Source organism: Capsaspora owczarzaki (genome assembly GCF_000151315.2).
Source record: "Capsaspora owczarzaki ATCC 30864 unplaced genomic scaffold supercont2.15, whole genome shotgun sequence".
Lineage (NCBI taxonomy): Eukaryota > Filasterea > Ministeriida > Capsasporidae > Capsaspora > Capsaspora owczarzaki.
The window spans coordinates 161,535-186,074 of record NW_011887306.1 but is presented as its reverse complement, the minus strand read 5'-3'; the positions used below and the strand labels follow the sequence as shown (position 1 = coordinate 186,074).

General features: G+C 54.6%; 10 protein-coding genes across 10 annotated transcripts; 5 read left to right on the top strand and 5 right to left on the bottom strand.

Annotated features, from left to right (window-relative positions):
* The first annotated feature begins 45 nt into the window (after nucleotides 1-45).
* Nucleotides 46-1,845, top strand: CAOG_07252 (surfeit locus protein 4). Its single transcript, XM_004343061.2, has 3 exons — nucleotides 46-552; nucleotides 1,164-1,207; nucleotides 1,307-1,845. The coding sequence occupies exons 1-3, from the start codon at nucleotides 73-75 to the stop codon at nucleotides 1,761-1,763; spliced, it is 981 nt and encodes a 326-aa protein (XP_004343111.1). The 5' UTR covers nucleotides 46-72; the 3' UTR covers nucleotides 1,764-1,845.
* Nucleotides 1,846-1,988: 143 nt separating this feature from the next.
* CAOG_07251 (hypothetical protein) lies at nucleotides 1,989-2,430 on the top strand. Its single transcript, XM_004343060.2, has one exon. It carries the CDS (start codon nucleotides 2,031-2,033, stop codon nucleotides 2,397-2,399), a length of 369 nt encoding a protein of 122 aa, XP_004343110.1. The 5' UTR covers nucleotides 1,989-2,030; the 3' UTR covers nucleotides 2,400-2,430.
* A 536-nt stretch (nucleotides 2,431-2,966) lies between these two features.
* CAOG_07250 (ubiquitin-conjugating enzyme) lies at nucleotides 2,967-4,501 on the top strand. Its single transcript, XM_004343059.2, has 2 exons — nucleotides 2,967-3,092; nucleotides 3,856-4,501. Exons 1-2 carry the CDS (start codon nucleotides 2,999-3,001, stop codon nucleotides 4,311-4,313), a joined length of 552 nt encoding a protein of 183 aa, XP_004343109.1. The 5' UTR covers nucleotides 2,967-2,998; the 3' UTR covers nucleotides 4,314-4,501.
* On the bottom strand, nucleotides 4,485-5,830 carry CAOG_07249 (3-hydroxybutyryl-CoA dehydratase-like protein). The gene is made up of 3 exons (XM_004343058.2): nucleotides 5,537-5,830; nucleotides 5,309-5,400; nucleotides 4,485-5,185 (listed from the first exon to the last, which is right to left on the bottom strand). Exons 1-3 carry the CDS (start codon nucleotides 5,805-5,807, stop codon nucleotides 4,589-4,591), a joined length of 960 nt encoding a protein of 319 aa, XP_004343108.1. The 5' UTR covers nucleotides 5,808-5,830; the 3' UTR covers nucleotides 4,485-4,588.
* Nucleotides 5,831-5,839: 9 nt separating this feature from the next.
* Nucleotides 5,840-9,129, bottom strand: CAOG_07248 (hypothetical protein). The gene is made up of 11 exons (XM_004343057.2): nucleotides 8,905-9,129; nucleotides 8,031-8,758; nucleotides 7,849-7,929; nucleotides 7,482-7,749; nucleotides 7,236-7,372; nucleotides 7,076-7,151; nucleotides 6,935-6,991; nucleotides 6,657-6,839; nucleotides 6,477-6,569; nucleotides 6,316-6,384; nucleotides 5,840-6,244 (listed from the first exon to the last, which is right to left on the bottom strand). The coding sequence occupies exons 1-11, from the start codon at nucleotides 9,097-9,099 to the stop codon at nucleotides 5,954-5,956; spliced, it is 2,178 nt and encodes a 725-aa protein (XP_004343107.1). The 5' UTR covers nucleotides 9,100-9,129; the 3' UTR covers nucleotides 5,840-5,953.
* Nucleotides 9,130-9,284: 155 nt separating this feature from the next.
* CAOG_07247 (ubiquitin thioesterase OTU1) lies at nucleotides 9,285-10,852 on the top strand. Its single transcript, XM_004343056.2, has 5 exons — nucleotides 9,285-9,469; nucleotides 9,594-9,855; nucleotides 10,007-10,215; nucleotides 10,318-10,404; nucleotides 10,489-10,852. The coding sequence occupies exons 1-5, from the start codon at nucleotides 9,334-9,336 to the stop codon at nucleotides 10,791-10,793; spliced, it is 999 nt and encodes a 332-aa protein (XP_004343106.1). The 5' UTR covers nucleotides 9,285-9,333; the 3' UTR covers nucleotides 10,794-10,852.
* Nucleotides 10,853-10,902: 50 nt separating this feature from the next.
* On the bottom strand, nucleotides 10,903-12,345 carry CAOG_07246 (hypothetical protein). The gene has a single exon (XM_004343055.2). It carries the CDS (start codon nucleotides 12,276-12,278, stop codon nucleotides 11,049-11,051), a length of 1,230 nt encoding a protein of 409 aa, XP_004343105.1. The 5' UTR covers nucleotides 12,279-12,345; the 3' UTR covers nucleotides 10,903-11,048.
* Nucleotides 12,346-12,407: 62 nt separating this feature from the next.
* Nucleotides 12,408-17,990, top strand: CAOG_07245 (ribosome biogenesis protein BMS1). The gene is made up of 7 exons (XM_004343054.2): nucleotides 12,408-12,462; nucleotides 13,139-13,380; nucleotides 13,469-14,101; nucleotides 14,271-16,982; nucleotides 17,081-17,132; nucleotides 17,215-17,384; nucleotides 17,511-17,990. Exons 1-7 carry the CDS (start codon nucleotides 12,417-12,419, stop codon nucleotides 17,901-17,903), a joined length of 4,248 nt encoding a protein of 1,415 aa, XP_004343104.1. The 5' UTR covers nucleotides 12,408-12,416; the 3' UTR covers nucleotides 17,904-17,990.
* Nucleotides 17,991-20,091, bottom strand: CAOG_07244 (hypothetical protein). Its single transcript, XM_004343053.2, has 7 exons — nucleotides 19,953-20,091; nucleotides 19,538-19,615; nucleotides 19,225-19,444; nucleotides 19,032-19,137; nucleotides 18,793-18,942; nucleotides 18,552-18,711; nucleotides 17,991-18,426 (listed from the first exon to the last, which is right to left on the bottom strand). Exons 2-7 carry the CDS (start codon nucleotides 19,541-19,543, stop codon nucleotides 18,142-18,144), a joined length of 927 nt encoding a protein of 308 aa, XP_004343103.1. The 5' UTR covers nucleotides 19,544-19,615; nucleotides 19,953-20,091; the 3' UTR covers nucleotides 17,991-18,141.
* An 86-nt stretch (nucleotides 20,092-20,177) lies between these two features.
* Nucleotides 20,178-24,478, bottom strand: CAOG_07243 (hypothetical protein). The gene has a single exon (XM_004343052.2). It carries the CDS (start codon nucleotides 24,446-24,448, stop codon nucleotides 20,243-20,245), a length of 4,206 nt encoding a protein of 1,401 aa, XP_004343102.1. The 5' UTR covers nucleotides 24,449-24,478; the 3' UTR covers nucleotides 20,178-20,242.
* Between the last annotated feature and the right edge of the window lie 62 nt (nucleotides 24,479-24,540).

Sequence of the window (24,540 nt, the reverse complement as noted above, 5' to 3'; positions counted from 1 at the left end):
ACTTTTTCCACACTTTACTCATACTTTCCACACCACTCTTAATTTTCTTTTTCTTTTCAGACACACACACCAATGTACCGCGGACCAGGATCAGCGCCCGCAGCTGGCCCGAGCGATTTCAGCAGCAGCGTTAGCAGCGGACCCAGCATAACGACGCCGCAGTCGAGCCACCACTCGAGCAGCAGCAGCGGCGGCAGCAGCAGCAACAGCAGCAGCAACAACAATGGGCTTCTCGGATCGTTCGGGCGGCACCCGCTGATTGAGCAGGCTGAGGAAGTGGCAGAGCAGGCGCTGTCCAAGGGCAAAAAGTACCTGCCGACGATCGCGCGGCTGCTGCTTGTGTCGACCTTCCTCGAGGACGGGACGCGGATGTGGTTCCAATGGGGCGACCAGAGCGACTACTTCCGCCGCACCTGGGGCGTCCACTGGGCCCTCGTCGTCCTCTTCCTGGTGCTCAACATGACCGCCCAGATTGGCGGATCTCTCCTCATTGTCGCGCGCAAGCACGTCCGCGTCGCTGCAGGCGTCCTCTTTGGCGTCATTGTTGCCCAGGTACAACAACAAACGCCACTCATTCATTGCGCTCATACACAGTGAGCGTGATATCGCAAAGGAGCAAGCCCCAACCAAGTCAATAGTCCGAGTGAGATTGGAGCAAAGAGAACAGCAATCTGAATGCGAGTGTTTCAATTGTCTGATCACTTGGACGGGAAGTCGTCGGATGGTTCTGACTTTGGAGTGTAAAGCAAAGTGAGATGAGGAAGTGGGCACTCGGTGGGGGCAGGCGGGAATGAGAGGGGCGCAAAGGTTGTTGTTGGGTTGTTGGCTCACGAGTGGTTGGTCATGCGGACAACGAAATCAGCCACTGTTGCACCACTGAGGTCAAGGCTGTGCGTATTGAGTATCAGTGAGTGTGTGAGTGCATGAGTGTATGAATTGAGCATGGATGAGGATTGGGGAGGGGGTGGGGGTTTGATGGTTTGCAGGGTGTGATCGAAGATGTCCGCAACCGGATCAGACTTGCCGCTCAGACTTCTCAGACAAAAGTCCAAATGTGCTCTGTGATGGATGCAACACTCAAAACAAGTCCAGGGTTGTTTGATGCTGCACTGGTTGTGGTCTTGCTCACTTTTTTTTTGGGGATTGTGTTTCGTTCTGATCAGACCCTCGCGTACAGCGTCCTGTGGAACCTGAGCTTCTTCTTGCGGTAAGACGGACGAACGCGCACTCACACAATAGCTGCAAGAACCAGCAGTGCACAAACCCACTCACTCCCCCGTCGTTGCCTTCTTGCTTTTGTTTCTAGAAACCTCGCCATGACCGGCAGCCTCTTCCTGCTCATCGCGGAAGCTCAAGACAGCAAGCCCGTGTACACGGCGGGCTTGACTGTGGAGACGGACAAGGAGCGCCAGCACGGATACCTCTTGCTGGTCGGCCGCGTGCTGACCGTCTTTATGTTCTTCACGCTGCTGCACCAGCCATTCGGCCTGCTCAAAATTCTGCTCATCATTGTCGGCTCGAGTCTGATTGCTCTGGTCGTGGTCGGCTTCCGCACCAAGCTTTCGGCACTGCTGCTCGTCGCCTTCCTCGGCATTCTCAATCTCTTCCTCAACCCATTCTGGACGTACAAGTCGTGGGACACGTCGCGCGACTTTGCCAAGTACGACTTTTTCCAAACTCTTTCGGTCATGGGCGCCCTGCTCATGATTGTGTCGATTGGCCCCGGCATGATGAGTGTAGACGTCCGCAAGAAGGCCTACTAAACGCGACAGTCTACGTATTCCTGCACTTTTTCCAGGGATCTCTCTGCGTGTGTGTTTGTGTGTGTGTGTGTGTGTGTGTCTGTGCTGTGATTAATGTGTGTGCGTGTGCATGTGTGCGTGTGCGTGTGTGCGTTTTGGATGGCGTGTGTCCTTTGTTGTTCGCCCGCGTTTACTTGAAGGCATCCAAAACAACCCATTCCCCCAAATCCAACAGCGCCAGTCTTTTTTCTGCTTTTTCTCAGTCGTATCGCAAGCAAACAAACAAAAATGGGCCTTTCTATGTACTTCCGACCGCTTCGAGGCATCCTCACCAAGCTCCCCACCTTGCCCAAGGAAGTTCAGGAGAAAATGTTGCAAGGCAACGGCAAGAACCTCCCTGGTTGTTCGCTGTATTGCTGGATGCCCAGGCACGGCAATCCGACCGAGGGCTACGACCCGAACGATGTGCTTATCGGATACGAGGAAGAAGAACACTGGATTTGCAGAATCCACTACGAGGGCGACACCCAGTACTTCCGCCGCAAGGAACATCCCATGTCCCAGAAGGACTGGACTCTGTTTTCCGAGCAGCTTCCCAAGTATCTTCATGGGGAGAGGGAGTCCTTTGATGACTACTTTTTGTTCTGGTGCTTCTGAAACGGGTTTGTGGGCGGGAAGTGTTTGCCAAGACCAAAAACTGCCAAAAACTTGCGTTGCGCTTCAATAATACAACCTTTTGCCTTTGGCTAGTAGCATCCACTCCCCTCGATGATTCTGTGGGCTCCAAGGCATAGAGTGTGTGAATGGCATCCTCTGGAGCATTGGTCGAGCTGGACACGAACGAACGCAGCAAATCGACGTTGTAACTTGCGATTTTGACACAGGCGACACAGGCGGGCATTCGCTGCACCTTTTGGATTACACACAAACATGACAGTACATTGTACGGTGGTTTAAGACTCTACAGAGGGCGTCGTTGGAGTTCCATCCGGAGTTTGGCAACACGGGTTCAATGTTGAAACCCTTGCATGGATGCGTTCAACTCCCGGTCATGCATGATACTAGTATTCAGCTTTCTTGTCATCTGCACTATCGGTTTCTCTTTCTCGTCCCCACCTCTACTTCGTGACTGTGCGTCGTAACTGGCCATTGCGATCGCTTCTCAGCCGCTTGTTCCCGCCTTTTCTTCCCAATCTCCTCCCTTCACCCATTATTGTCTCACTCTTCCTTTTTTTTTTTCGTTCTCACTCTTCGTCATGATCAACCTCTTTTCACTCAAGCAGCAAAAGAAGGACGCTGCTGCTGCTGGCGGCAAGAAGACCTCGGCTGCCCAGCTCCGCACTCAGAAAGGTGAATGCCTCCTCCTCCTTTCCCCCTCTCCTCCCCCCCTCTCCCCTACTTTCACTCTCCTTGAATCGCTGTCTTCGCCCTACTTTCACTCTGCTATGGACGTGCATTGGTCTCGTCATGCTGGTCTCTTTTTTTTTTTTTTTTTTTTTTTTTTTTTGTTTCCGTCTTTCTCTCTCTCTCTCTCTCTCGCTCGCGTTGACTGCTTTCCAAGTCGGTCAAACTGTACTGCTTGCATAGCAGTGACACTGTGACACACTGTGACTGGGTAGCGCGATCTTGGAGGCGAGCAGACCATCAGCACACAAAGCCAACGACGAGCAACTTGTGTCTGTCAGCAGAGTGCTCTGCGGCTTGGTTTGCAGCGGGGCGGCAACGTTGGCCATTTGAGTGCTGTTATGCTGGAGCGATGAGCATCATCATCATCATCATCAGTGCAAAAGCGAATGGAGCGGCGAAGCGGGGCAGAGAGCTGAGCCGTCTGAGGCCAATGCTAACGTCACTCAATGGACAGCCAGCATGCAAGTGAGCCAGCCACCTCGGGTGCTTTGATTGCTGGTCAATACGGCCGACAACGATGCAAGATGAATAGAGTTTGAAAAGCCAGCAGGAAGAGCGAGAGAGCAGGAGCAACGTCGGCTGAAGATCTGAGACACAAGACTCTGAGACAAGACTCTGAGACAAGACTCTCCGATCATTCCCAGTGAAATCAGTGAAAAATAGCAATAAAACTCACTTTGTTGCGCTTGTTGTTGGGTACTGCCAGACATCAACGACCTCAACTTGCCATCAACGTGCAAGGTCGACTTCCCAAACCCGGACGACCTCCTCACGTTCAACCTCGCCATCGCGCCGGACGAAGGCTTTTACAAGGGCGGCCTGTTCCGCTTCACCTTCAAGATTGGGCCAAACTACCCCCACGAGCCACCGAAAGTACACTGCGAGCAGAAAATCTACCACCCAAACATTGATCTCCAGGGCAATGTCTGCCTCAACATTCTGCGCGAGGACTGGAAGCCCGTGCTTAGTATCAACTCGGTCATCTATGGCTTGCAGTTCCTCTTCCTAGAACCCAACCCAGACGATCCGCTCAACAAGGAGGCCGCCGCCAACTTGCGGGAAAACCGCCGCGGCTTTGAGGCCAACGTTACTCGCTCCCTTCGCGGAGGCAGCGTTGAGAACAATGTCTTTGATAACTGCATGCGAAGTGGCAACAGCTGGTGAGAGCGAGCGTGGCCTGAAACAACAAACAAACCAAAACAAAAAAAAAGGATGCCCTTGGTGAGCGAACTTCCAGTCCCCCGATTTCGTTCCGTCATTCTCTCTGCGCTTGTCTTCTCGGTGAACGTCGCGCAGCGCTTGTAATCTAGGACGCCTTTATCAGATTGTGAAAAATACAGTCATTCATCTCTTTTTTCAAAACATCGTTGGAGCTGTTCGCAGATTGGGAGCACGCACGACAACCAGCAAAACAAAAAAAGGACGCTCATGCTTTTTGTCTACTCTTGAGAACCACCGGGCATCAGAGGAGCACCGAAATCAACAAACTTGGGGGCGCGCTTCTCCTTGACGGCGTTGATGCCTTCAATGAGATCGGGCTCGCTGTAGCACGACGCCTGCGCATCGGCTTCCGTCCAGAGCGCCTGCTCGAGACCTTGATCCACGCGTCCACGCAGCATCATGACGAGACGACGGGTCGCGCGCGGCGAGTTGTTGGCAATCCGACGTGCCAGGTCCAGGGCGCGTGGGACGAGCTGGTCGGGCTGCTCGACAGAGGTAACCAAGCCGAGCTCCTTGGCCTCAGCCCCAGAGATGAGGTCACCGGTCAAGCACAGCCGAGCTGCGATTTGGGGATTGGAGATGGCGGGGAGAATGTGGGTGCCAGCCATGCCGGGAGTGATGCCAATCTTGACAAAGTTGACGCCCATCTTGGCATCGGTCGCAGCCAACCGCAAATCGCAGGCAAGCGCAACGCAAAAGCCAGCGCCAACAGCGGGTCCGTTGATTGCGGCGATCGTCGGAACGGGCACCTTGCGGATGGAGAGGAATCGGCGGTAGAACGCCTTCATGATGAATGCGTTGTTCATCGCTGTCTCCTGCCGGTGCCAAGGGTGCCAAGCATGGTGAATGAGTGACGTGTGATGATCTTTAGCAAGCTTGTCTCCATCATGCTCCCAATCCGAGCCAAAAAACCACAAAAAAAAAAAAAAAACACAAACCTTTGAGCGATCCAACAGGAACTGCAGATCGCCGCCGCCAGAGAACGCTCGACCGTTGCCCGTCAGCACCACAGCGCGCAGAGTTGGATCGACTGTCGCCCAGAATTTTTTTGTAGTGAATCAAAGTGTGAAGCGGTTGAGTAAAAATCACAATCGGTAGGGAGGATAAGTTTCTGAGACACTGAGAGCGCGACTGCTGCCACGAGGATTCGCCAATCCGCGCCCTACCTGCAAGCTTGCTCATGGTGGCTTCAAACTGCTGTCCAAGCTCAGCAGTGAATGCGTTGAGGTTGTGCGGCGTGTTGAACGCGACGATCGCGACGCCAGTGCTCGCGCCGGGCTTGCCGTCCTTGTCCGCGGGGAGCGAGTCGCGCGTCACAGTGATCATTGCAGCGCGCGTCGCTGTAGAAGCAGAAGCCGAAGTAGTGGCGGCGGCGGCGGTGGTGGAGGCAAACCGGACGATGGAGTGGCCCAGTCGCAGACCAGACTGAAGCAGCATTGCGAAGGATCAAACTATCAAATAACAAAAGAGACTGAGGCCATGTTGTATTGGCACAAAACACACAGAGCGACGATGGAATTATTAAATACAACATCAACCACCAAGCAACACGAGGACGAGAAGAAAATGGGATTCCGCAACGTCTAGCTGCCCAGCAACAACTTGATTTGAGCAGGCGTCCGATGCGCAATCGTATCGACAGCACCGTAGCCATTGCGCGGATCAGCAACTGCCTCGTAGATCGAGTCGTAGGCGGCCATCAGCAAGCCAGCAACTTGCGCGTGAATGGCAGATTGCAAACGCGGGCTGGCAATTTTTTCAGAGCCCGCCAGCGCTGCGGAAATCACATCTGGAGAGGCAATCAACCGATCAAACTGCAGCAGCACGGTGCGCATGGACAGTGCATCCATGCTCGGGATGCTTGACAATGGGACCTGTTTACGATGGTGTGAGTTCGGCAGAAAAGTGGCATCAAGCAACAAAATGACAAAACAATACTCCCTACCGTTGGATCTGCCGTGCGCATCATGGCGAGCTTGCCTGCCATTTCCGACCGTACCAACACAGAAGTGGCCTGAAAAAAACAACCAACAACCAGTGACCGACAGTGAGTGGGATTTGCATTTTGTTGTCAACACTCTTGTTGTAACAAAGCTCACGACTCACCGCTTCATTGACAATGGCAGCGGAGTGGACGTTGATTTGCTTATCCACTTCCAAAATATGCGACTGTGTGGTCTCGTACAACGAAAGCGTGGTCTGCAAGAGCCAACCGAGTGGGAGAGATGTGAGAACTGAAGCCAAACACGCTGCTTACAATCTGAAACAAATCCCATTCAATCGTACCTGAAGCGCGTAAAGACAATTCAAAATAAATACTGGACGCGCCGAGCTTTCGAGTGGAGCGGCCGACAGAACCGAGAACTGCAGCAAGGGGTCGACCAGTTGCGCGAGGATGGTTGAGAACTCTGCTTGGCGCGCGGCATCCGAGACCACCAAAGAAGCATCATGGGAAGCCAGAATATCGCGCTGATTGGGGAAGAAAGCGTCAAACGGAAAGCAACAGATGAGATAAACCAAAACTGCATTGCTCAAACTCTCGTGTCGTTGTTACAAACGCATACCATCATAGTCAGTGTGGTCACGAATGAATGTGGAGGAGTGAGATCGGCATTTGGCGTCTGCAACGAAAAGAAAAGAGGAAACGTGAGAAACAAGAACATTCAGCCGAAAAACCCCCCACAAAAACACCTCCGAAAGCATACCTCGCCGGATGACAAGAGTTTGCGCGCGTGAATGCTCAAAGCATCTAATAGGACCTTGATGGCGAGTTGCCGCAATCTGCAGGGAGTGGACCATTAGACTGGGTTTCGCATTCAAAAGCACGCGACCAAAACACAAAATCCGAACAACATGAAAACTGACCCTTGAATAATTGCGCACAAAGCATTCTCCTCAGGCATCAGTTGCTTGATCGTGTCCCCATAGAACTGGAGCAAGCTTGTCAATTTGAAGCACACGACGATGCCTGGCTGAGAAAGCAAGACTTGGTCGGCTCGCGCCTGAAATCCCCACACAACCAAAAAATGCGAGGCGCACACCGTGAGCGTCAAACGCAACAGGCTTCAACGTAAACACCAAACTCCCTCAACCAAAAAAAGCAGCAACTACCTTCAGAGGTCGGCAAGTCGCTTCCATGACCTGGTCCAGCGTCTTTTGGATGATTTTCGACAACTCCAATCGCTTTTGCTCCTGTGAATCTCGCTGGCCTTGGTCAGCATCCGGAAGTGAGCCAGATCGCGAGGCAAGCGGCGCCGAGGCACCACTACGCTGAGTTCTGCCACGGGCCGCCAATCGCGGAGGCAGCAGCAAGCTGTCCAAAAACTCGCGCTCCGACGCCACAGTTTGGTGCAGCCACGCAAGCATATCTCCCACATATCTGAAGGACGCAGAAACCAAGGAAATGCCGAATGAGATACAAAAGAGAAGCTTTGTAGGTGAATTGGAGAAACAAAAATGCTGTCGAAATGCTACAAACCTCATCGGATCGTGCGAGTGCAGCTCGATTGGGCGAGGCGTGCCTCCAGGTCCTCCACGCGTCAATGCGTCGATAAACATGCTGCGGCCCAAATTCAACAAGACACGGCAGCATGTTGAGCCAACTTGAAACAACACATCAACCGTTCCAACTAACACGTTTGCTCAGAGAGAAAGCCTCACCGTTGCACCGCCACACGCCTCGAGCTGGCGAGCTCGTCAATACAATACTGGAACAGCACAGACCGGTCGGAGAGAGCGACAAACGCGCTTCGCAAGTTCGGCGTCACCTCAGCGAGATCCTTGGAGAGCTGTTTGCAGGCATGCTGCGTCCATCGGAAGAGCTTTTCGTAGCCGCTTTCGAGCAGCAGCGACATTTGCTCCATAATCTCCAGTCCAGCGCGCTGGTGCGTCGAATGCACGAGAATCTTGCACTCTGCATGAATTTCACGAACGCGAGCGAGTGCAGAGAAGAGTGCTTCGTTGACAACCGGCACCGCCGCAGCCGCACCAGCAGATCCAGACCCAGCACCCGATCCAGCCGACGACGATGACAACGCAGCAGTCTCGGCAGCAGTGAGCTGGAATCGCTGGAGAAACCGCGCAATGACCTCTGATCGGAGCTCGACGCGGGCGCTCTCCGAGTTGAGCTTGTTGGTGACCTCGAGCAAGGTCGCCGTCTTGGACGTTGCAGCGTTGAGTCTGTCTGTCATCTGGCTGCAGCACGCGGCCATCAGCGCGACCTCCTGCGCAGCGGCGTCGAGTGCCGCGTCGACCTGGCCCAGCGACGCAGCGAGCTCGCGGTGGACGCTCAGCGCCTGCGCCTCGATCGCCGACCGCAGATTGCGTCGCGTGTGCAGCGTGTTGTCTTCAACGAACGTCGACAGCGCGCGGAGTCCAGCGACCGCTTGCTGCAAAGGTGAACGAGAACAGTGAGGATACAGCAGTTTTTTTTTGGTGTTCATACTCTCATCTCAGTCTTCAATACTGGACAGGGCAACGAGTATGAACTTTTCATCATGAATCAATGCAATAGTAGTGTCTTTTAAGTTTTTACCTTGTTCTGGTCGAGCTGAGCGCCGAGTTGCTTGGCTAGCTTGCGAGCGAGCGGATTCGAGTTGGCCAATGCAACGCCAGCACCGGCTCCTGCTGCTCCTGCTCCAGCGACTCCTGCTGATGATGATGATAATGATGATGATGATGATGATGACGACGGGGTCGAAGGCAGCGGAGTGGTGAGAGTGTCTGTCATTTTGTTAAAAAGAGAGAGAAAAAAAAAAGACTGAGAAAAACAAAAAGACTGAGAAAAACAAAAACAGCCACACCCTCCTTGTCTGAGAAGTAAGAGGCGTGTTGTTGAATGTCCGATTTGTGATACATATGTTACGGTTGAGACCCCTCGTAACAAAAAATGAAGCTCGCTTTAGTCTTTCTATTCTACATTATTCAGAATAAGCCATTTGATTTGGAATAGGACATTGAAAGGATGCCGGCATTGACGTTGCGCTGCCAGTGGAAGGGCGGATCGCACGTCCTCACCACCGCAGAGGCTACCACAACACTCACAGAGCTGCGTGGATTGCTCGTCTCACTCTGCAGCATCCATCCAGACAACCAGAAGAGTAAGACGGAAGAAAAAAAAGCTCCGTCCTTGTCCTTTGGTCGGGGTTTGCATTGAAGTGATGACCGAGTTTGCCAGACTTCCCCCTAACTCACTGGGAGCGACTGTCTGGTGTCATTCAATAGTCTTATCTGGATACCCACCCAAGGAGCTCGTTGATCCATCCGGCGGCGGCGCGTCAACGCTGGCAGAGCTCGGAATCAAGAGCGGCGAAACACTTCGCATCGAGCCGTCCAATGCAGCGCCAGCGAGCGCGAGTCAACCTCAGCCGACCCCGCAGCAAAATGCTAAAACGGGTCAGGCATTGTCAGGATTGTCGGGATTGCCTGGTTCAAGTGCAAAGGCAGGACTCGAAGCGCAATCTCGCGCTCGAAAGCTGGTTCGCCGGTAAATTTTGTTGTAGAATGGCGTTTGGACAAAAAGTTTCCAGAGTCGAGGCCGAGACCGAGGCAATCCATCATCACTCAAGAGTCACTCTTGAAACTTCCAGCAAGGAGGCTTGGCTGACTGACATGCTGGCTTGAAACTATGGTGACAGGGTGGTTCCGGCGGATAATTCGTGCCTGTTCAATTCAATCTGGTACGCAATGATTGACCGCCAGTTGCAGCCTGTGCAAGGGGCGAACGAGCTGCGGCAGGCTGTCGCCGAGGCTGTTCGAGCAGATCCGATCACCTTCGACGAGGCTACGCTTGGAATGGCTCGGGACAAGTACATTGCGTGGATTCTCGATCGCGAGCACTGGGGAGGTTTGTTTTTGAGCATTTCTGGGTGTTGGTGACTACTGTGGAAGCGTGTACGTCATGCGTCATGCTTACTTGCTGTGGGGGTGGTGGTGGTGCCGAGCACAGGTGGCATCGAGATTAGCATTCTTTGCAAGCACTTTGCGACAGAGATGGATGTTGTCGATACGCAAACCCTGCGCATCGATCGCTTTGGTATGCAGATGGTTGCGGGTCATGTGTCGAGGAGGTTGTTTGTTTCTCTGATCTGATCTGATCATGTGCATGCGATAACAATAGGCGAGGCGGACGGCTATTCCAACCGAATCTTTCTGATTTTCGATGGCATCCATTATGACATCCTGGCCGAGCCCTGCGGCCCTTCGGAATCTCCTGACAGGGATATCACCGTCTTTCCAGTCTCCGACCAGGGCGCTGAGCAAAGAGCGCTCGCAGTTGCCAAAGAAGCCAACCAGAAGCGGCAGTTTACCAATCTCGCAGGTTTCACGATTCGCTGTCTGGCGTGTCAAACACCCCTGGTGGGTCAGCGCGAGGCACAGGCGCATGCAATGTCCACCGGTCATACGAACTTTGGAGAAGTATGAGGCGCCTGGGCGCAGCTGTTTTTGACCAATAAAACAAAAAAAAAAATGACTGAAATCCAATCGCGCGCACATAGCACACATCGTGTCGTCGACTTGCTTTGGCCCAAGCGCAGACAGTAAGCATTTACAAATGTAGATGGACGAACAACACCACACAGCGATGCTTTTGTTTGTCTTTATGAGAGCTAGTGCACAATATTTTACAATGCGTAGAACGAATCTACACTGCGCAACCAATAACGTTTGGTTGCTGAATCATTTGCCAGAACGAACACGATCCCAGATGTCTTCAGCAATGGCTGTCACGCCTTCACTCAGCCGCGGAAGCACAACCTTCCAATCTGTGCCCTGCCAAATGCGGTCTGTCAGTTTCGGCACAATGACTTGCCATTCTGCCATCGCCCGCTTGTGATGCTCCCACGCAGCGCGATGAAAGTCGCGAAGGCGTTTCAGCGGAGACTCGTACGGGACTTGAGGCCGTTCTTGCTGTGGCACTGGCCACATTGGCGGAAGCGACTGCGTTCGAGCGGTGGCGTGGTCGTTCGGACGCTGCACTGTGTGTGATGGATGTCCGTCCTGCTCCGTGAGGTCGACAAGGCCTGTTTCTGGGTGGCCGAGATGTTCTTTGAGCCAGCTGACGTGCAGCATCGAAAATCCCTTCGGGGTCGGGACTCCCAGGACTGGCGGTGGTTTTGGAGGGTGCACGCTGGTGAGCGAAAGCCGCACGCCATTCACCAATGCGGGCAACATGACATCAGCGAGCAGCACTTCAGCCGGAGCAGGGTCGACGAGCAAGGCTCGAGCTGAGCTTGCTTCACTCCCTGCGACGACGATTTGCAAGCCGGTGGCCATGGCAGGAGCGCCTTCGGATTGACCACACTGCGTGCAGTACTGCCGCCTTCCATAGACTCGTTCATGGCCTTGCACGGGCTTGAGGTCTGCGGTGGACGACGGTGCTTCGGCGTTTGTCTTGGAGGATTTCGCTGGATTGGTCGTTGTGGTGGTCGTCGTCGTTGTTACGAGCGCTCCATTGTGTTGCTTGACTGAGGTCGTGGTGGTCGTCATTGAGCCTGCAGTTCTCGCTGGACTAGCATTGGCATTAGCAGCACTGGCATTGGCATTGGCATTGGCATTGGCATTGGCAGTCTTGGCGCCAATCGGGGATCTTCCCGCGCGAACGTCCGGCCACGGCATCCCGGGCACAATCTGGTAGACGCGCATGCCTTCGCTCCACGAGATGCCACGCTCAGCCAGCAGCATTGGGTTGTCGCGCGCCATCTCCGCCATGGCCTCGCTGGGCAGCTGCACGAGCTGAATTCCCTGGCACGTCCCGGGGTTGTTGCTCTGCCCGTCCAGCAGCGTCCGCGTCCACCGGCCCCAGCAGACCTCACCGAGGCTCTCGTGCGGGCTCCGGCTGTGGCGACCCGGCTGCCCCACCGTCGTCGTCGTCGGCGGCGGTTGTTGCGGCGTCGATGTGCTCGACATGATGTTGTTCAGTTCAAAAGCACACTCTCGTTGTGATTGTAATGAACAACACTACCAGTACTATTCGTATTAAGACTGAGTTTGTGTTGGGTTGATCGTTGTACTGTACAGTATTCACTCTTTTTTTCTATTGTACCAATGGACGGCGATCGCGCGCCAAAGCAGCACCGCGCGCGCCAAGCCGGTAAAGCACGAGCTTGAAACGAGCAGTTTGCATCTGATCGGTTTGGTTGGGGTTGTGGGAAGCGGGGTTGGTGAGGTCGGGGTTTGGCTACTAGGGGCGAGGACCCTCGTGGACTCGTCGTAGTACAGCGCTCGTCTCTCTCAACGCACACACCGCCAGTGAAGCGCAACAGACGACAGTGCGATGGGGTTGATGTGTTCAAATGAGGCTGTGTTGTGAGGTGTGTGGAGAGCGGGAGAGTGAGTAGAAGAGAGTGAGAGTGACTGAGGGGGTGCATTGAGAGCGTTTTTCCACATGGTCTCACATTGGGAGCGTCGGGATGGGATGGGATGGGATGGGGCTGCAATGTCATTTGGAGCGCGACAAGGAAGGGGAGAGCAAATGCAGTGAGTGAGACGGAGCATTGAACGAGATCAACAAAGCAATGGCAATGGCGATGGCAATGGCAATGGCAATGGCAGTGAGGCAAAAAGGCCAGCCACATGGAATGGGTCACCCCCTCCATTGATGATGCATTGGAAACACACAAAAGTCAAACAGACAAGAACAAGAACATTGAACACGACATGCAGATGAAGCGCGAACAGCAACAAACAGCAGCAACCACCGGAAGCTGGGGGGGGGGGGAAGGGCTGAGAGGACGGGAACTGGAACTGACGATGGGTTGACATTCTAGGTCGCAAGGCGGATCGGAGGAGCAAGATTCAGAGCAAGAAGCACGTCTCGAGCTCATCCAAGGAGCACTTTGACGAAACACACGGAAACGACGCAGGCGGAGATGCAAGCAATGGCCATGGCGGAGACGGCGACGGCAAGAAGAAGAAGCTGCTGCCGTCCAAGACGCGCAACCCAAAGGCGTTCATCATGCAGTCAAGCGTCTATGCCATGAAGGCTCAGCGAAGGAAGCTCGATCTCGATGTACGCGAGGAATTGGAGCAGGGCAGGGAGTTGTTTGTTTTTTGCCGCAACACTCACACCTCTCATTCTCTCTGTCTCTTCCACACAGTCCAAGAAGATGCACCTGCCGATGCCGGATCGCACTCCAGTCGAGCCCCCGCCGATTGTCGTCGCAGTCATTGGACCGCCGCGCGTGGGAAAAACCACGCTGATCAAATCGCTCGTCAAGCGGTACACAAAGCACTCGATTGCCGAAGTCAAGGGCCCCATCACTGTGGTTGCCGGCAAGAACAAGCGCATCACATTCATCGAGTGCAGCAACGACCTCAACAGCATGATTGACTTGGGCAAAGTCTGCGATCTGGCACTCTTGCTCGTCGACGCCAGCTTTGGCTTTGAGATGGAAACGTTCGAGTTCCTGAACATTCTGCAAGTGCACGGCTTCCCTCGCGTCATGGGCGTCCTCACCCATCTCGACGGCTTCCGAAACAACAAAAAGTTGCGCACCATCAAGAAGAAGCTGAAAAACCGCTTCTGGACGGAAATTTACCAAGGTGCCAAGCTCTTCTACCTCTCTGGTCTCATCAACGGCAAGTACGTCAAGAACGAAATCCAAAATCTCAGCCGCTTCATTGCCGTGATGAAGTTCCGGCCGCTGGTTTGGCGATCGACGCACCCCTACCTCGTTGCCGATCGTTTCGAAGACCTGACTGATCCTGCACTGAAACGAGAAAACCCCAAGGTAGGTGTGAATGCAGAAGAAAAAATGTGTTCAGGAGCGCTAGGATGAGGAGGAGGAAGAGGAGGAGGAGGAAGAGGAGGAGGAGAAAAAAAAAGCGAGTTTTTTGTTGGGCTGCCAAACTGACCATCCTCCGAAACGACATCTCTCTCTCGATTTCGCTAAAACTTAGTGCGACCGTAACGTGACCATGTACGGGTACGTGCGCGGCACCAACCTCAAGCCTCGCATGAAGGTCCACATTGCCGGCTGCGGCGATTATTACATGCACTCAATCACAGCCGTGCCCGACCCATGCCCCCCTCCAGGAGCGTCCAAGAAGCGCACACTTAGCGAGAAGGAGCGCCTTCTGTACGCGCCCATGTCGGATGTCGGCGATGTCTTGTACGACAAGGATGCCGTCTACATCGAGATTGGCGGCAACGCGTCGAGCCGTTCGCGCATTGATGCCATCGCCGACGAGGAGCGCGACCAAGACAGCAAGCCATCGAAAGAAAACAACAGCGACGACAGCGATGAAGACGCCGAGCCCGAGGAAGAGGAGGCACCCCGCCGCGGAGATGGCGAGGAAATGCTCACCTCCCTGATCAAGACGCGTCACACCCTGAACGATCGCCTTGCTGACAGTGAGCTGCGTCTCTTTTCGTCCGCTGCACCACTCAAGTCGTCCGAGGTTGGCAGCATTTTTGCCGATGCCCAGAAGGCTCGCAAGAAGCATGCTGAAGACGAGGACGAGGTCGATGAAGACGACGATGACGATGAAGACGACGAGGACGATGAAGATCTCGACGACGATGATGATCTCGACGACGACGAAGATCTCGACGACGACGAAGACGACGAAGCCAATCACCAGTCCCGCATTCGCAAAGTTCGCAAACCCGCGGAATCACGCGTGACCGACGAGTCTGGTCGCACCCGTCGCCGAGCGCTTTTTGACGACGATGACGACGACGATGAAGATGACGATGACGACGAAGACGACGGCGACGACGATGAGAATGACGAGGATGAAGACGACGACGAGGACGACGACGACGACGACGAAGAAGAAGACGATGCGGAAGACGACACGCCCACACGGCGCGCCAATGTCAAGCAAACCAAAAAGCCCCGCACAATGCTTCGCCGAGAACCTGCAGTGTACCGCGAGGACATTGTTGATTCGGACGACCAGGAGGAGAACCTGGCGTTTGCGAGTAGCGAGGAGGAGCTGAGCGCGGACGAGGATGACATGGTGCACACTGGTGTGAACGACGACGACGACGACGACGACCAAGAAGACATGGACGAGGAGGAGGAGGAGGAGGACTCTGACGAAGAAGAGGAAGCCGCCCCAGCAGGCAAATCCAATGCCAAGCCCACCTCAACCTCAACGGCTCCCGTCGCGAGTGCTACGCGTGCGTTCGAAAGCGCCATTTCATCAAACAATCCGTTTGGCATTGAGCAAGGTTTGCTGCGATGGAAGCAGGACCTGAGCCGCAAAGCTGCAGAGGCGTTCAAGCTCCAGCGCATGCGAAATGTCATGGCGCTGGTGTATGGCTCTGGTCTCGGCACCAGTGCCAATGTGCGACAGCTGCTCGGCGGGCGACCCATTTTCGAGGAAGACGAGGAAAACCCGGACGAGGAAGAAGACGACCGCGATGCGGACGACAATCTGTTCAAACTGTCCAAAAACCTCGCTGCCATTCGCGCGAAACGCTCTGGTGTGCGCATTGACGACTCGTTCGACTCGTCGCGATTTGCCATTGACGATGAAGACATTGCCAAGTGGGACGACAAGGACTTCCGCGAGGGCATTCGCAACCGCTTTGTGACTGGCGCCTGGGACGAGGACGAGGACGCTGCCACCCTGCTGGCTCGTGCCAACGGCGTCACCCCCATCGATCAAGATGCAGATGAGGTGTATGGTGACTTTGAGGATGTCGAAGAGGGCAAGGTGTATCACGGCAAGAGTGTTTCCAAGGCCGAGGGCGACAGCGATGGTGACGACCAAGACGAGAACGGCGACAACGACGACGACGACGACGAAGACGGCCAAGACAACGTTGCTATGGATGTCGACGGTGACGACAACGATGCTGAGCGTCGTGCAAACGCAGAGCGAAAGAAACAGACCAAGGCAGAATTCAATCGTGAATACGACGCCGACGCCAACGGCCCTGGCAACAGCAACAACAACAACGAGTCGACTCACTTTGACGACCTGAAGCGCTCGCTGGATGAGCAGCAGCAGCTCAACCGAGCAGAGTTCGAAGAGGACGACGACGACACGCGTGTCATGTACGAGGGTTTCCGTCCCGGCCTTTACGTCCGCATTGAGTTTGTGCGGATGCCCGCCGAGCTCGTCGAGCACTTTGATCCCCGCTTCCCTGTCGTGCTGGGTGGCTTGCTCAACAGCGAGGAAAACATTGGCTTTATGCAGGTGCGCATGAAGAAGCACCGTTGGTACCGCAAGATTCTCAAGACGAACGATCCGCTCATCCTGTCGGTCGGCTGGCGCCGCTTCCAGTCCGTCCCCGTCTACTCGATTCAAGACCACAACGGCCGCAACCGCATGCTCAAGTACACACCTCTGCACATGCACTGCACTGCGACGCTCTACGGCCCGATTGTCCCGCCAAATACCGGTGTCCTCGCCGTGCAGTCCGTGTCAGACCCAACAGCGCAGTTCCGCGTGTCGGCCACCGGCGTTGTCATTGAGGTCGACCAGTCGTTTACTGTCGTCAAGAAGCTCAAATTGTCCGGCACCCCAACCAAGATTTTCAAAAACACGGCCTTCATCAAGGACATGTTCACCTCTGCCCTGGAAGTGGCCAAGTTCGAGGGAGCCTCCATTCGATCCGTGTCTGGCATTCGCGGTCAAGTGAAGAAGGCCCTGCCTGTAAGATTCCTTGCAAGAAGGTGTGATGTGTTTTTGATTTTTGTTTGATGGAGTTCTAATGAATGACCCTACCTGCCTTTGTAACTCAAATCCCACAGAAGCCTGAAGGTGCCTTCCGTGCGACCTTTGAGGACAAGATCTTGATGAGTGGTATGTGTATCTGACGTTTTGTTGTGTTTGTGATGTGTGCCTCCGACTCATCTCGAAACCCTTCGTTCTTTTGCTCTTGCAGACATCATCTTTTTGCGCGCTTGGTATCCTGTCAAGATGGTGCAATTGTACAACCCGGTGACGTCTCTGTTGTTGCGTGACAAGACGTCGTGGAAGGGCATGCGCACGACTGGCCAGGTTCGCCGCGAGGAGCAAGTACCAATTCCGACCAAGAACGACTCTGTCTACAAGGTTTGTAGTTTAGTCTTGCGATGCGTTGTTGTGCTGCTTTTCTTGTCGTGAGGCTTGCTGGCTCACCTTGATCTGGCTTGTTTCTCCTTCCCCTCCCCCTTCTCTTCTTCGCTCGTTCATTCACAGCCCGTTGAGCGCGTGGCACGCCACTTTAACGCACTCAAAATCCCGAAGGCTCTGCAGGCCGAGCTCCCTTACGCCTCCAAACCCAAGCTCCTCGCCGAGCGACAGCAAAAGTCGTACCTCACGAAACGCGCCGTCGTCATGGAGCCGATCGAGCGCAAGGTGTACTCGCTCATGCAACAAGTGCAGACGGTCAAGAACGAGCGCATCAAGAAACGCGCCGTCAAGCAGCGCGAGTCCAAAGCTCGCCACGCCGAGAAGCAAAAAGGCGAGCAGGACACACGTGAAAAGTACGACAAGATCCGCCGCAAGCGTGCCCTCGAGAAGATTGGCCAGAATGAATCGCGCAAAAAGGGCCGCTACGGAAACGGTGGTGGCCGCGATGCCGACGATTAAATGCCTTCGATATCTGGTTTCTATCATTTTGTACCATTAATCCAAGTAAATTCTGTCTGATTGTCATGAAAACCCAACGAAACCAACGCACAACTAAAAAATGTTGATTGATACACAATTCAGAACAAAAGAGATTCACAAACAGACAAAGAGAAGAAAAAAATGGAAATGAAAACTGCACACTCGTCGAATCCGGCATCCCAACATTAAGCAACAAGACCAAAAACATACCAAAGGACTACTCAAACTCAAGGAAGGACGTTCGCAGCTTTTTCATGTACCGCTGGAGCAAAATGTCAAAGTCACGAATGACAAAGGCGCAAACCACAAAGTACAGAAAGTCGCCCAGGCGCTTGAGCTTGTTCAGAATAGACTCGGCTGTTGGCTCGTTCTCTTGCCCCTCAAAGAAAGTCAGCCAGTCTTCCAAGAAGCTCGCCTTCTCGAATAGCCGGATGACCGTGTCAATGTATTTTGTGTCGTCTGCAATCTTTTCCTTCAGAATGTTGTGCTTTGCCCGCGAGACCTAACGTGACGAGTCAAACAAACAAAGGAGGAAATGAGACAGTTAGTTTAAGGTCAGTTTAAGAAGTGGGGGAAACCAAAAGCCTTGAGCAGGGTTGGCGACACTGAACGAGAACGAGCATTTACCGATTTCACGACACCATCCATCATGCTGCCAAGGCCCTTTGCAACAACGCCTTGTTGTTTGCTGCCTTCAATACTCAAATCCGATTCTGGAATGAAGGGCAACTTGCGCGAGAGGTTGTTTTGAACCTTGGCCAGAATCGTGCACAGTTCGTCGAGATCCCTGAATCCAAAATTAGCAAACAAAGTTAATGGAGCCTGTTTTGCACTACGTCCTCGCAACAACGCCGAGAGCTGAACGCACTTATCAAGCTTGTTCCAGCTGCCTCGGTCCTTCACATTCTCCTTGTCCATCTTCAACAGGTAAATGAGCGCCGTGTCGCAACTCATAAACTTGGACGACACACTGGTTAGCTTGAGACCTGTTTGGAACCACACCTGACGTGGCACGTAGCTGTGTTTGCATTCAAGGAGAAAGAGTGCAGGAAGGTGAGGATTTGAGAGAAATGCGAAAACGAACGGTTCAAAAAGCGCTAAGCATACAGCTTCGGGGTCAAATAACCACCGGTCGTCATGGTGCGCAGCAGGACCCTCATCAGCCAATATGGTCGATGAAACGGAGACGGCGGCGGCGGGTCGGGTGACGAGCCTGACAACAGCAAGAAGAACAAGACGCAAAAACGATCAACTCGTCGTGAATGCAACGCCAGCCAACAAAAAGAGCGCCGAGCCTCACCTTTTGGAATCGAGTCGAGCAGAAAGTCCAACGAGAAGAACGAAGTCTCGTCGTTGACGACGGGTCCGCTGCCAATGGGGCTCGCTGAGAATCCAGTCAACGAGAGTGGGCTGCCACCGCTCGCAACGCCGCTCATGCCAGAGCTCGATCCACCATACAAGTTGGACGTATTGGCAGCCAATCGCGCGGCCTCAATCTGGGCAATCCGGTCTTGGTACAACTGCGATGCGAGGTCGGTCGTAGTCGCGTATGAGTATCAGAGTGAGATTGAAGATTGTAGCAATGGTACGACTCGTTGTTTGCCGGACGTTACCTGCATCTTGGCTTGCAATTGATCCCGCTGTGCTTGGCTGAGCAATGTTGGCGTGGCGAGGTCTGGCGACGACAGCAGCTGTGGTAGCAGTCAACAAAAATCAGTGAGAAAATCAGTGAGAAAAATCCTCAATAAAATGGTAGGAATCGGTTGCCTCGATTAGTTATCTTTCCGTAACGATACACGGTTTTTTAACCATCTAACTTTGTTACCAATTTGACCGTTCTCTTCCACTTCGTCCCTCCGCTGCCCCTCAACCCCCCCCCCCAGCCCCCAATCCACCCAAATCGCTTTCTACTCCAAACGACCCACACTCTTGATTCCCCCAAATGACCCTCGGGCGAGGTCTGACATTGACCTCTCTTCGTACATTCACTCTCTCTCTCTCCACTCTCCACTCTCTCCCTCAACTCACCTCGATGGACTCGCGGTAGGCAGCAACAGCAGCAGCAGTGTCGCCGTGCTCGTCGTGACCAACGCAGCCTGCGCTCGAATGACCGCCCGTGCCAGCACAGTCCAGCCAGCCTCAGGCATTCTCACTCCGGAAAAAAAAAAAAAAAAAAAAAAAAAAAAAAAAAAAAAAAAAAAAAAAGAGTGAACTTGCAAAAAAACTCAGATTCGCAAAGTAAAAATAACAATAGACAGTATATTGATTGTGTGCATCGAGCGAAATCCTCAAAGCGTCAGATCTGCTGCTTTTTTGTTTTAGCTGCCACCGACGAGCAGCGCACGGAATTCGGCAACACGCTGCCAGAGCGCTTGACGCTCGCGCGGGATGGTCGAGAGCAAATCGTCGACGAGAAGGACGCCTTGCGCGAGGGCAGTGCGGCGAACAACACATCGCAAATCGTTGCACTCGGCCGCGAGCGAGAGGTTGACGCGATGGTGGGATGGCTCGCAATAGAGGTGAGCGCGTCGCATCAGCGGTTCGATAACCTCGAGGAAGCACCAGTAAAACTGCACTGGTTCCTGCTCAAAGATGACGCGAATGGCAGCCGAAAACGCATCGGGGGATTTGCGCCCGGTGGCGAGTTGCAGCCCGAGCGACTGGATCTGATACTCGAGGTAGTTTGGCATGGCGCGCATCGCCTCAGACTCTGGCAGGTTTGCTTTCGACAGCACGGTGCGAATTTCCCGCGCAAGTGACTCGAGCGGCTGGAGCAGCGCGGCATCGTCGACAGGGAGCGGCTGCGTGGACGACCAGCACGGCTCGAGAATCGGCTCTGCGAGCAAGGCAACAGTTTCCAGGACGGCTGTGTGAGCGGCCAGCGTCGCAAAATCGACATACACGGACGGCTGAGGCGGTCGCGCAATTCCAGGGATGCCTGCGAGGACGATGCGCAGCGTTTTCTCGTACAGACTCTCGAGATGCAGCATCCAGACCGCGCCGATTGTGCCGATCCGAGCACGCAGCGTGGCGCTTGAGGGGCTGAAAAACATGCCCTGCTTGCCAACGACCACATCGCAAATGTCCTTGACACTGGCTGGCGTCACGTTGCCCAAATCAAACGACCACAGAAGGGCGACACGGCCGAGCAGATCGGAGACGACATCGTAAAACTCGACGCGGGTGGCGACACTCGAGTTGATCACCGTTGTGCGAATGAGGTGGATTGAGCGACGGCGTAGTTCGGCCAGCTTGATCCGTTGCGTGCTTCCAAATACCTGCTGCACAATGCCAGGCAGCTGGCGCTTGGTTTGGGCGACAACAACATCCGCGGTGTCGCTGGGATTCAGCCAAGGTTCAAAGCTCGATTGGCACGCCTTGCACAAGAAGCGATTCGCGACACTGTCAGGAACGAGACGCGACCGTGCTGGAGAGGGCGGCGGCGTGCTTGCTGCAACTACATTAGACCCAGCTGTGGACATTGGTGCAGAAGCAGAAGCAGATGGCCGTAGACCGACTAATGCATCCGAGAAGCAGGTCGGGCAGTGGGGCGCCAATCGATCAGGCAATCGCTCACCGAGACGTGGGACTGTCAGCGAGCTCCGCATGTCCTCAAAGGCCGGCACGTCCGATGCGATGAAAGGCACGACGTCCGTCACAAACCGCTGGCAGTCGTGCAGCTGAAGACTGGCAACAACCAGTTTCTTGACAAAGAGAAAGTAAAACCGCGAAAAGGCGCGGTAGCGAGCGCTCAACGGCGAAATGCTGACCAGCACGAGCGCCGGAAGCTGGGTGGCGGCGGTGCATCGGGTCAACCGTGTGAGCGCAGCGACATCTGTTTCCGATAATCCGCCACGCTCTGCCACCGCGTCTGCAGACACAGTGTACCACAAAACGTGAATGCCACCAATGAGGGCCTCGGCCTCGGAATACTGGTCTTTGACGGCCGCTGGCGACAAGTGTCGTGCAATTTCGAGCTGTGATTGCAGATTGGCTGTCAGATGGTCAATCGTGAACATGTCTGTTTCTAAGCCTGGGGAGTCGCAGATGGTCATTCCGGAAGCGGCACAGTCGACAATGACAAAGCGGCGTGTTGGGGCCGGTGTGTGCTCGAGTCCGGCGAGCGTCGCGGCCAGGGTGGACTTGCCGGTATTTCGGAGGCCGCAGAGAAGCACCACCGGTCGAGTGGCAAGGCTCGAGACAAGCCGAAGCTCGTGATACAGTGCCACCTGTGCCGCATGCTGCTGCCGACGAATTTGGACGAGCAGGGACGAGGCGTTCAGCGGGGTGTGGACGGATGAACGCAGGACTGTTCGCATGCGTGCGAGCGTATAGGACAGACCGGGCGTCTGACCGATCCTCCAACTAAAGCTGTGCCGAAGCAATTGTCGAAGTTGAGCGTTGATGGGATCTGGAAGGCTGGATGAGGTTGTGTCGAGCGGGGCATAGACGTAGCTTGCCTGGAAGGAGGCTGCAAAGGCGCGCATCTCTGGCTCCCGAACAACAAGCGCTCGGCGAGAGGCGGAACCAGCATGGGAGCGGCGAGACGTATCACAAATGATCAAAACAGGCAATTGGGTGCCAGCGGTCGATCTGGACGTTCGAAGGGCAAGTAGCGCATCAAAGACTGACTCGTAGCCGCGTCGATCGCAGGCAGAAAAGACAAACAAAAACCCATGCGGCGCCTGTTCCGGGGCCGCGCCGGCCTCTGAATCGCATTGCACACCCTGAATGACGATATCGCGGAATGTTGTGTCGCCTTGCCGTGTGATGGTGGGTGCTGAAACCCGCGTCACCAGCCCAATTGCCGCTGCGATTTCAGAGTCGGCATACATGGCTTCTGGGCCTTGGCACCAAGTCATGGCGATGCGGACGGTTGCCTCGGCACTCGTGGCAGAGTCGACTGTAGCAGAGTTGACTGGTTCCGGGGCCCGTGCAGCACGAACATTCCGGCCAATCCACGGCTCATCCATAAATACATCGAGAGGGTTGTCGTGCAGCAGCACAGCCAGGCCAGTGTTTTGGTCGAGAGCTGGGGCAAGTCGGTCATAGTCCATGTCGGTGAGTTGGTTGCGTGAGAGATCGAGCACGCACAGCTCCTTTTTCAATTCTGGACGCAGACACGTGTTGATTAGCAGAAGGGCGGCATGGCCATTGATGCCATTCTGCTGGAGTGACAAAACTCGAAGCTTGCGGGCATGGTCGGACAGGGTTTGCAAAAATTCGAGGAGGTCGTGCAAGGGCTGGCCGCTGGCGTCGGTCATGGCCAGGCAGCACGCATTCAGGTAAAAGGCAGTCAAAGTGCGGCCACAAACCATGACAAGCTTGCCAAGCATCGGCAGGGCAGCGTTGGACAGCGGGTTGTCGGAAAAGTCCACAACAGCGAGATGCGCGAGATGCGGGATGGCAGGCGGGCGAACGTCTGGCGAAAAGTGCGAAGCAATCGACACGAGCGAAATTACGCCAGCAGAGACGTTGGATGCCTCGGGCGCAGCACAAGACGATGACAGGAAGGCGGCCAGCGCTCCATCGTCGACGTTGTTTCCGGCGAGCAACAGCGCGACTCCAGCATGCGTGCTTGACGACGCACCTTGGCTGCGATTGTCGGCAGGCCAGCGCCACCGCTCGAGCCATAGCGCGAGTTCTGCAGCACCAGCGCGCGAAATGAAATGGCCGCCGCAGCAAATCACACGAAGCGGCTGATGAGCGCTCATTGTGGAAGTCACTGAGGAGTCGTTCAAGTGGAGTCCCGTGGAGCCAAGCTGCAATTGCCATTCGCACAGATACGAAAACCCGCACGTACTTGCAATCTCAGCCAGAACGCTCGCTGGAATCTGTGGATTGCCAGCGAGGTCGATCGAAATGATTGCCGGCGAGACCTGCGCGGCACTGAGCAGCGATCGAGCGCCCAGCGCGGTGATTGCGCCGTGCTGGATGCTTATGTGTGATATTGGATGTTGTCCAGCGAGTGTTTCCATGGGGTATCCGTCTGCAGTGAGGTTGCTCCGTTCGGGGTCCAAGCAGCGAATGTTGCGCGACTGGATTGCTTCAGCCAGCAGCGTCACGGCCGCATCGTTCATCCGGCCGCCATAGTTGGTCACGACGACGCTCTGGACGAACGGCGACTGCGACGGCTCGCCAATCTGCCACGCCAGGCGCCGGGTGAGCGGCTCAGCGTCCGCCGACGCAGTGAGAACGAGCTTGAGTGTCGTTGCGTCTGTGAACGACGACGGCAGTGACGACGACGGCAGTGATGCAGCTGACATGAGCGCCATCATGCTGCCAGTACTTGCTGGTCGCTGCGGCTGAGGCTGTGGCTGTGGCTGTGGCTGAGGGACTGCAGCGACCAAGCTTGCGAGGGATTCTGTCTGAGCAGCAGCGACGTGATCGTCCTTCTGAGCACTGTGATTTGTATTACAATGAGTATTATCACTATCAGCGCCGTTCGAGTCGATCGCCGGCAAAGACTCGAAAACTTGGTCGTCGTCGTCGTCGTCGTCGTCGAGCCTCGAATTGCTGCTCATTCAACTTGGAGACTTAGTGGAAAATTGCTTGTTGTTTGAAGAGTGAAACGAACAATGAATGAACAAACGCGTACATAAACACAAACGCGTGC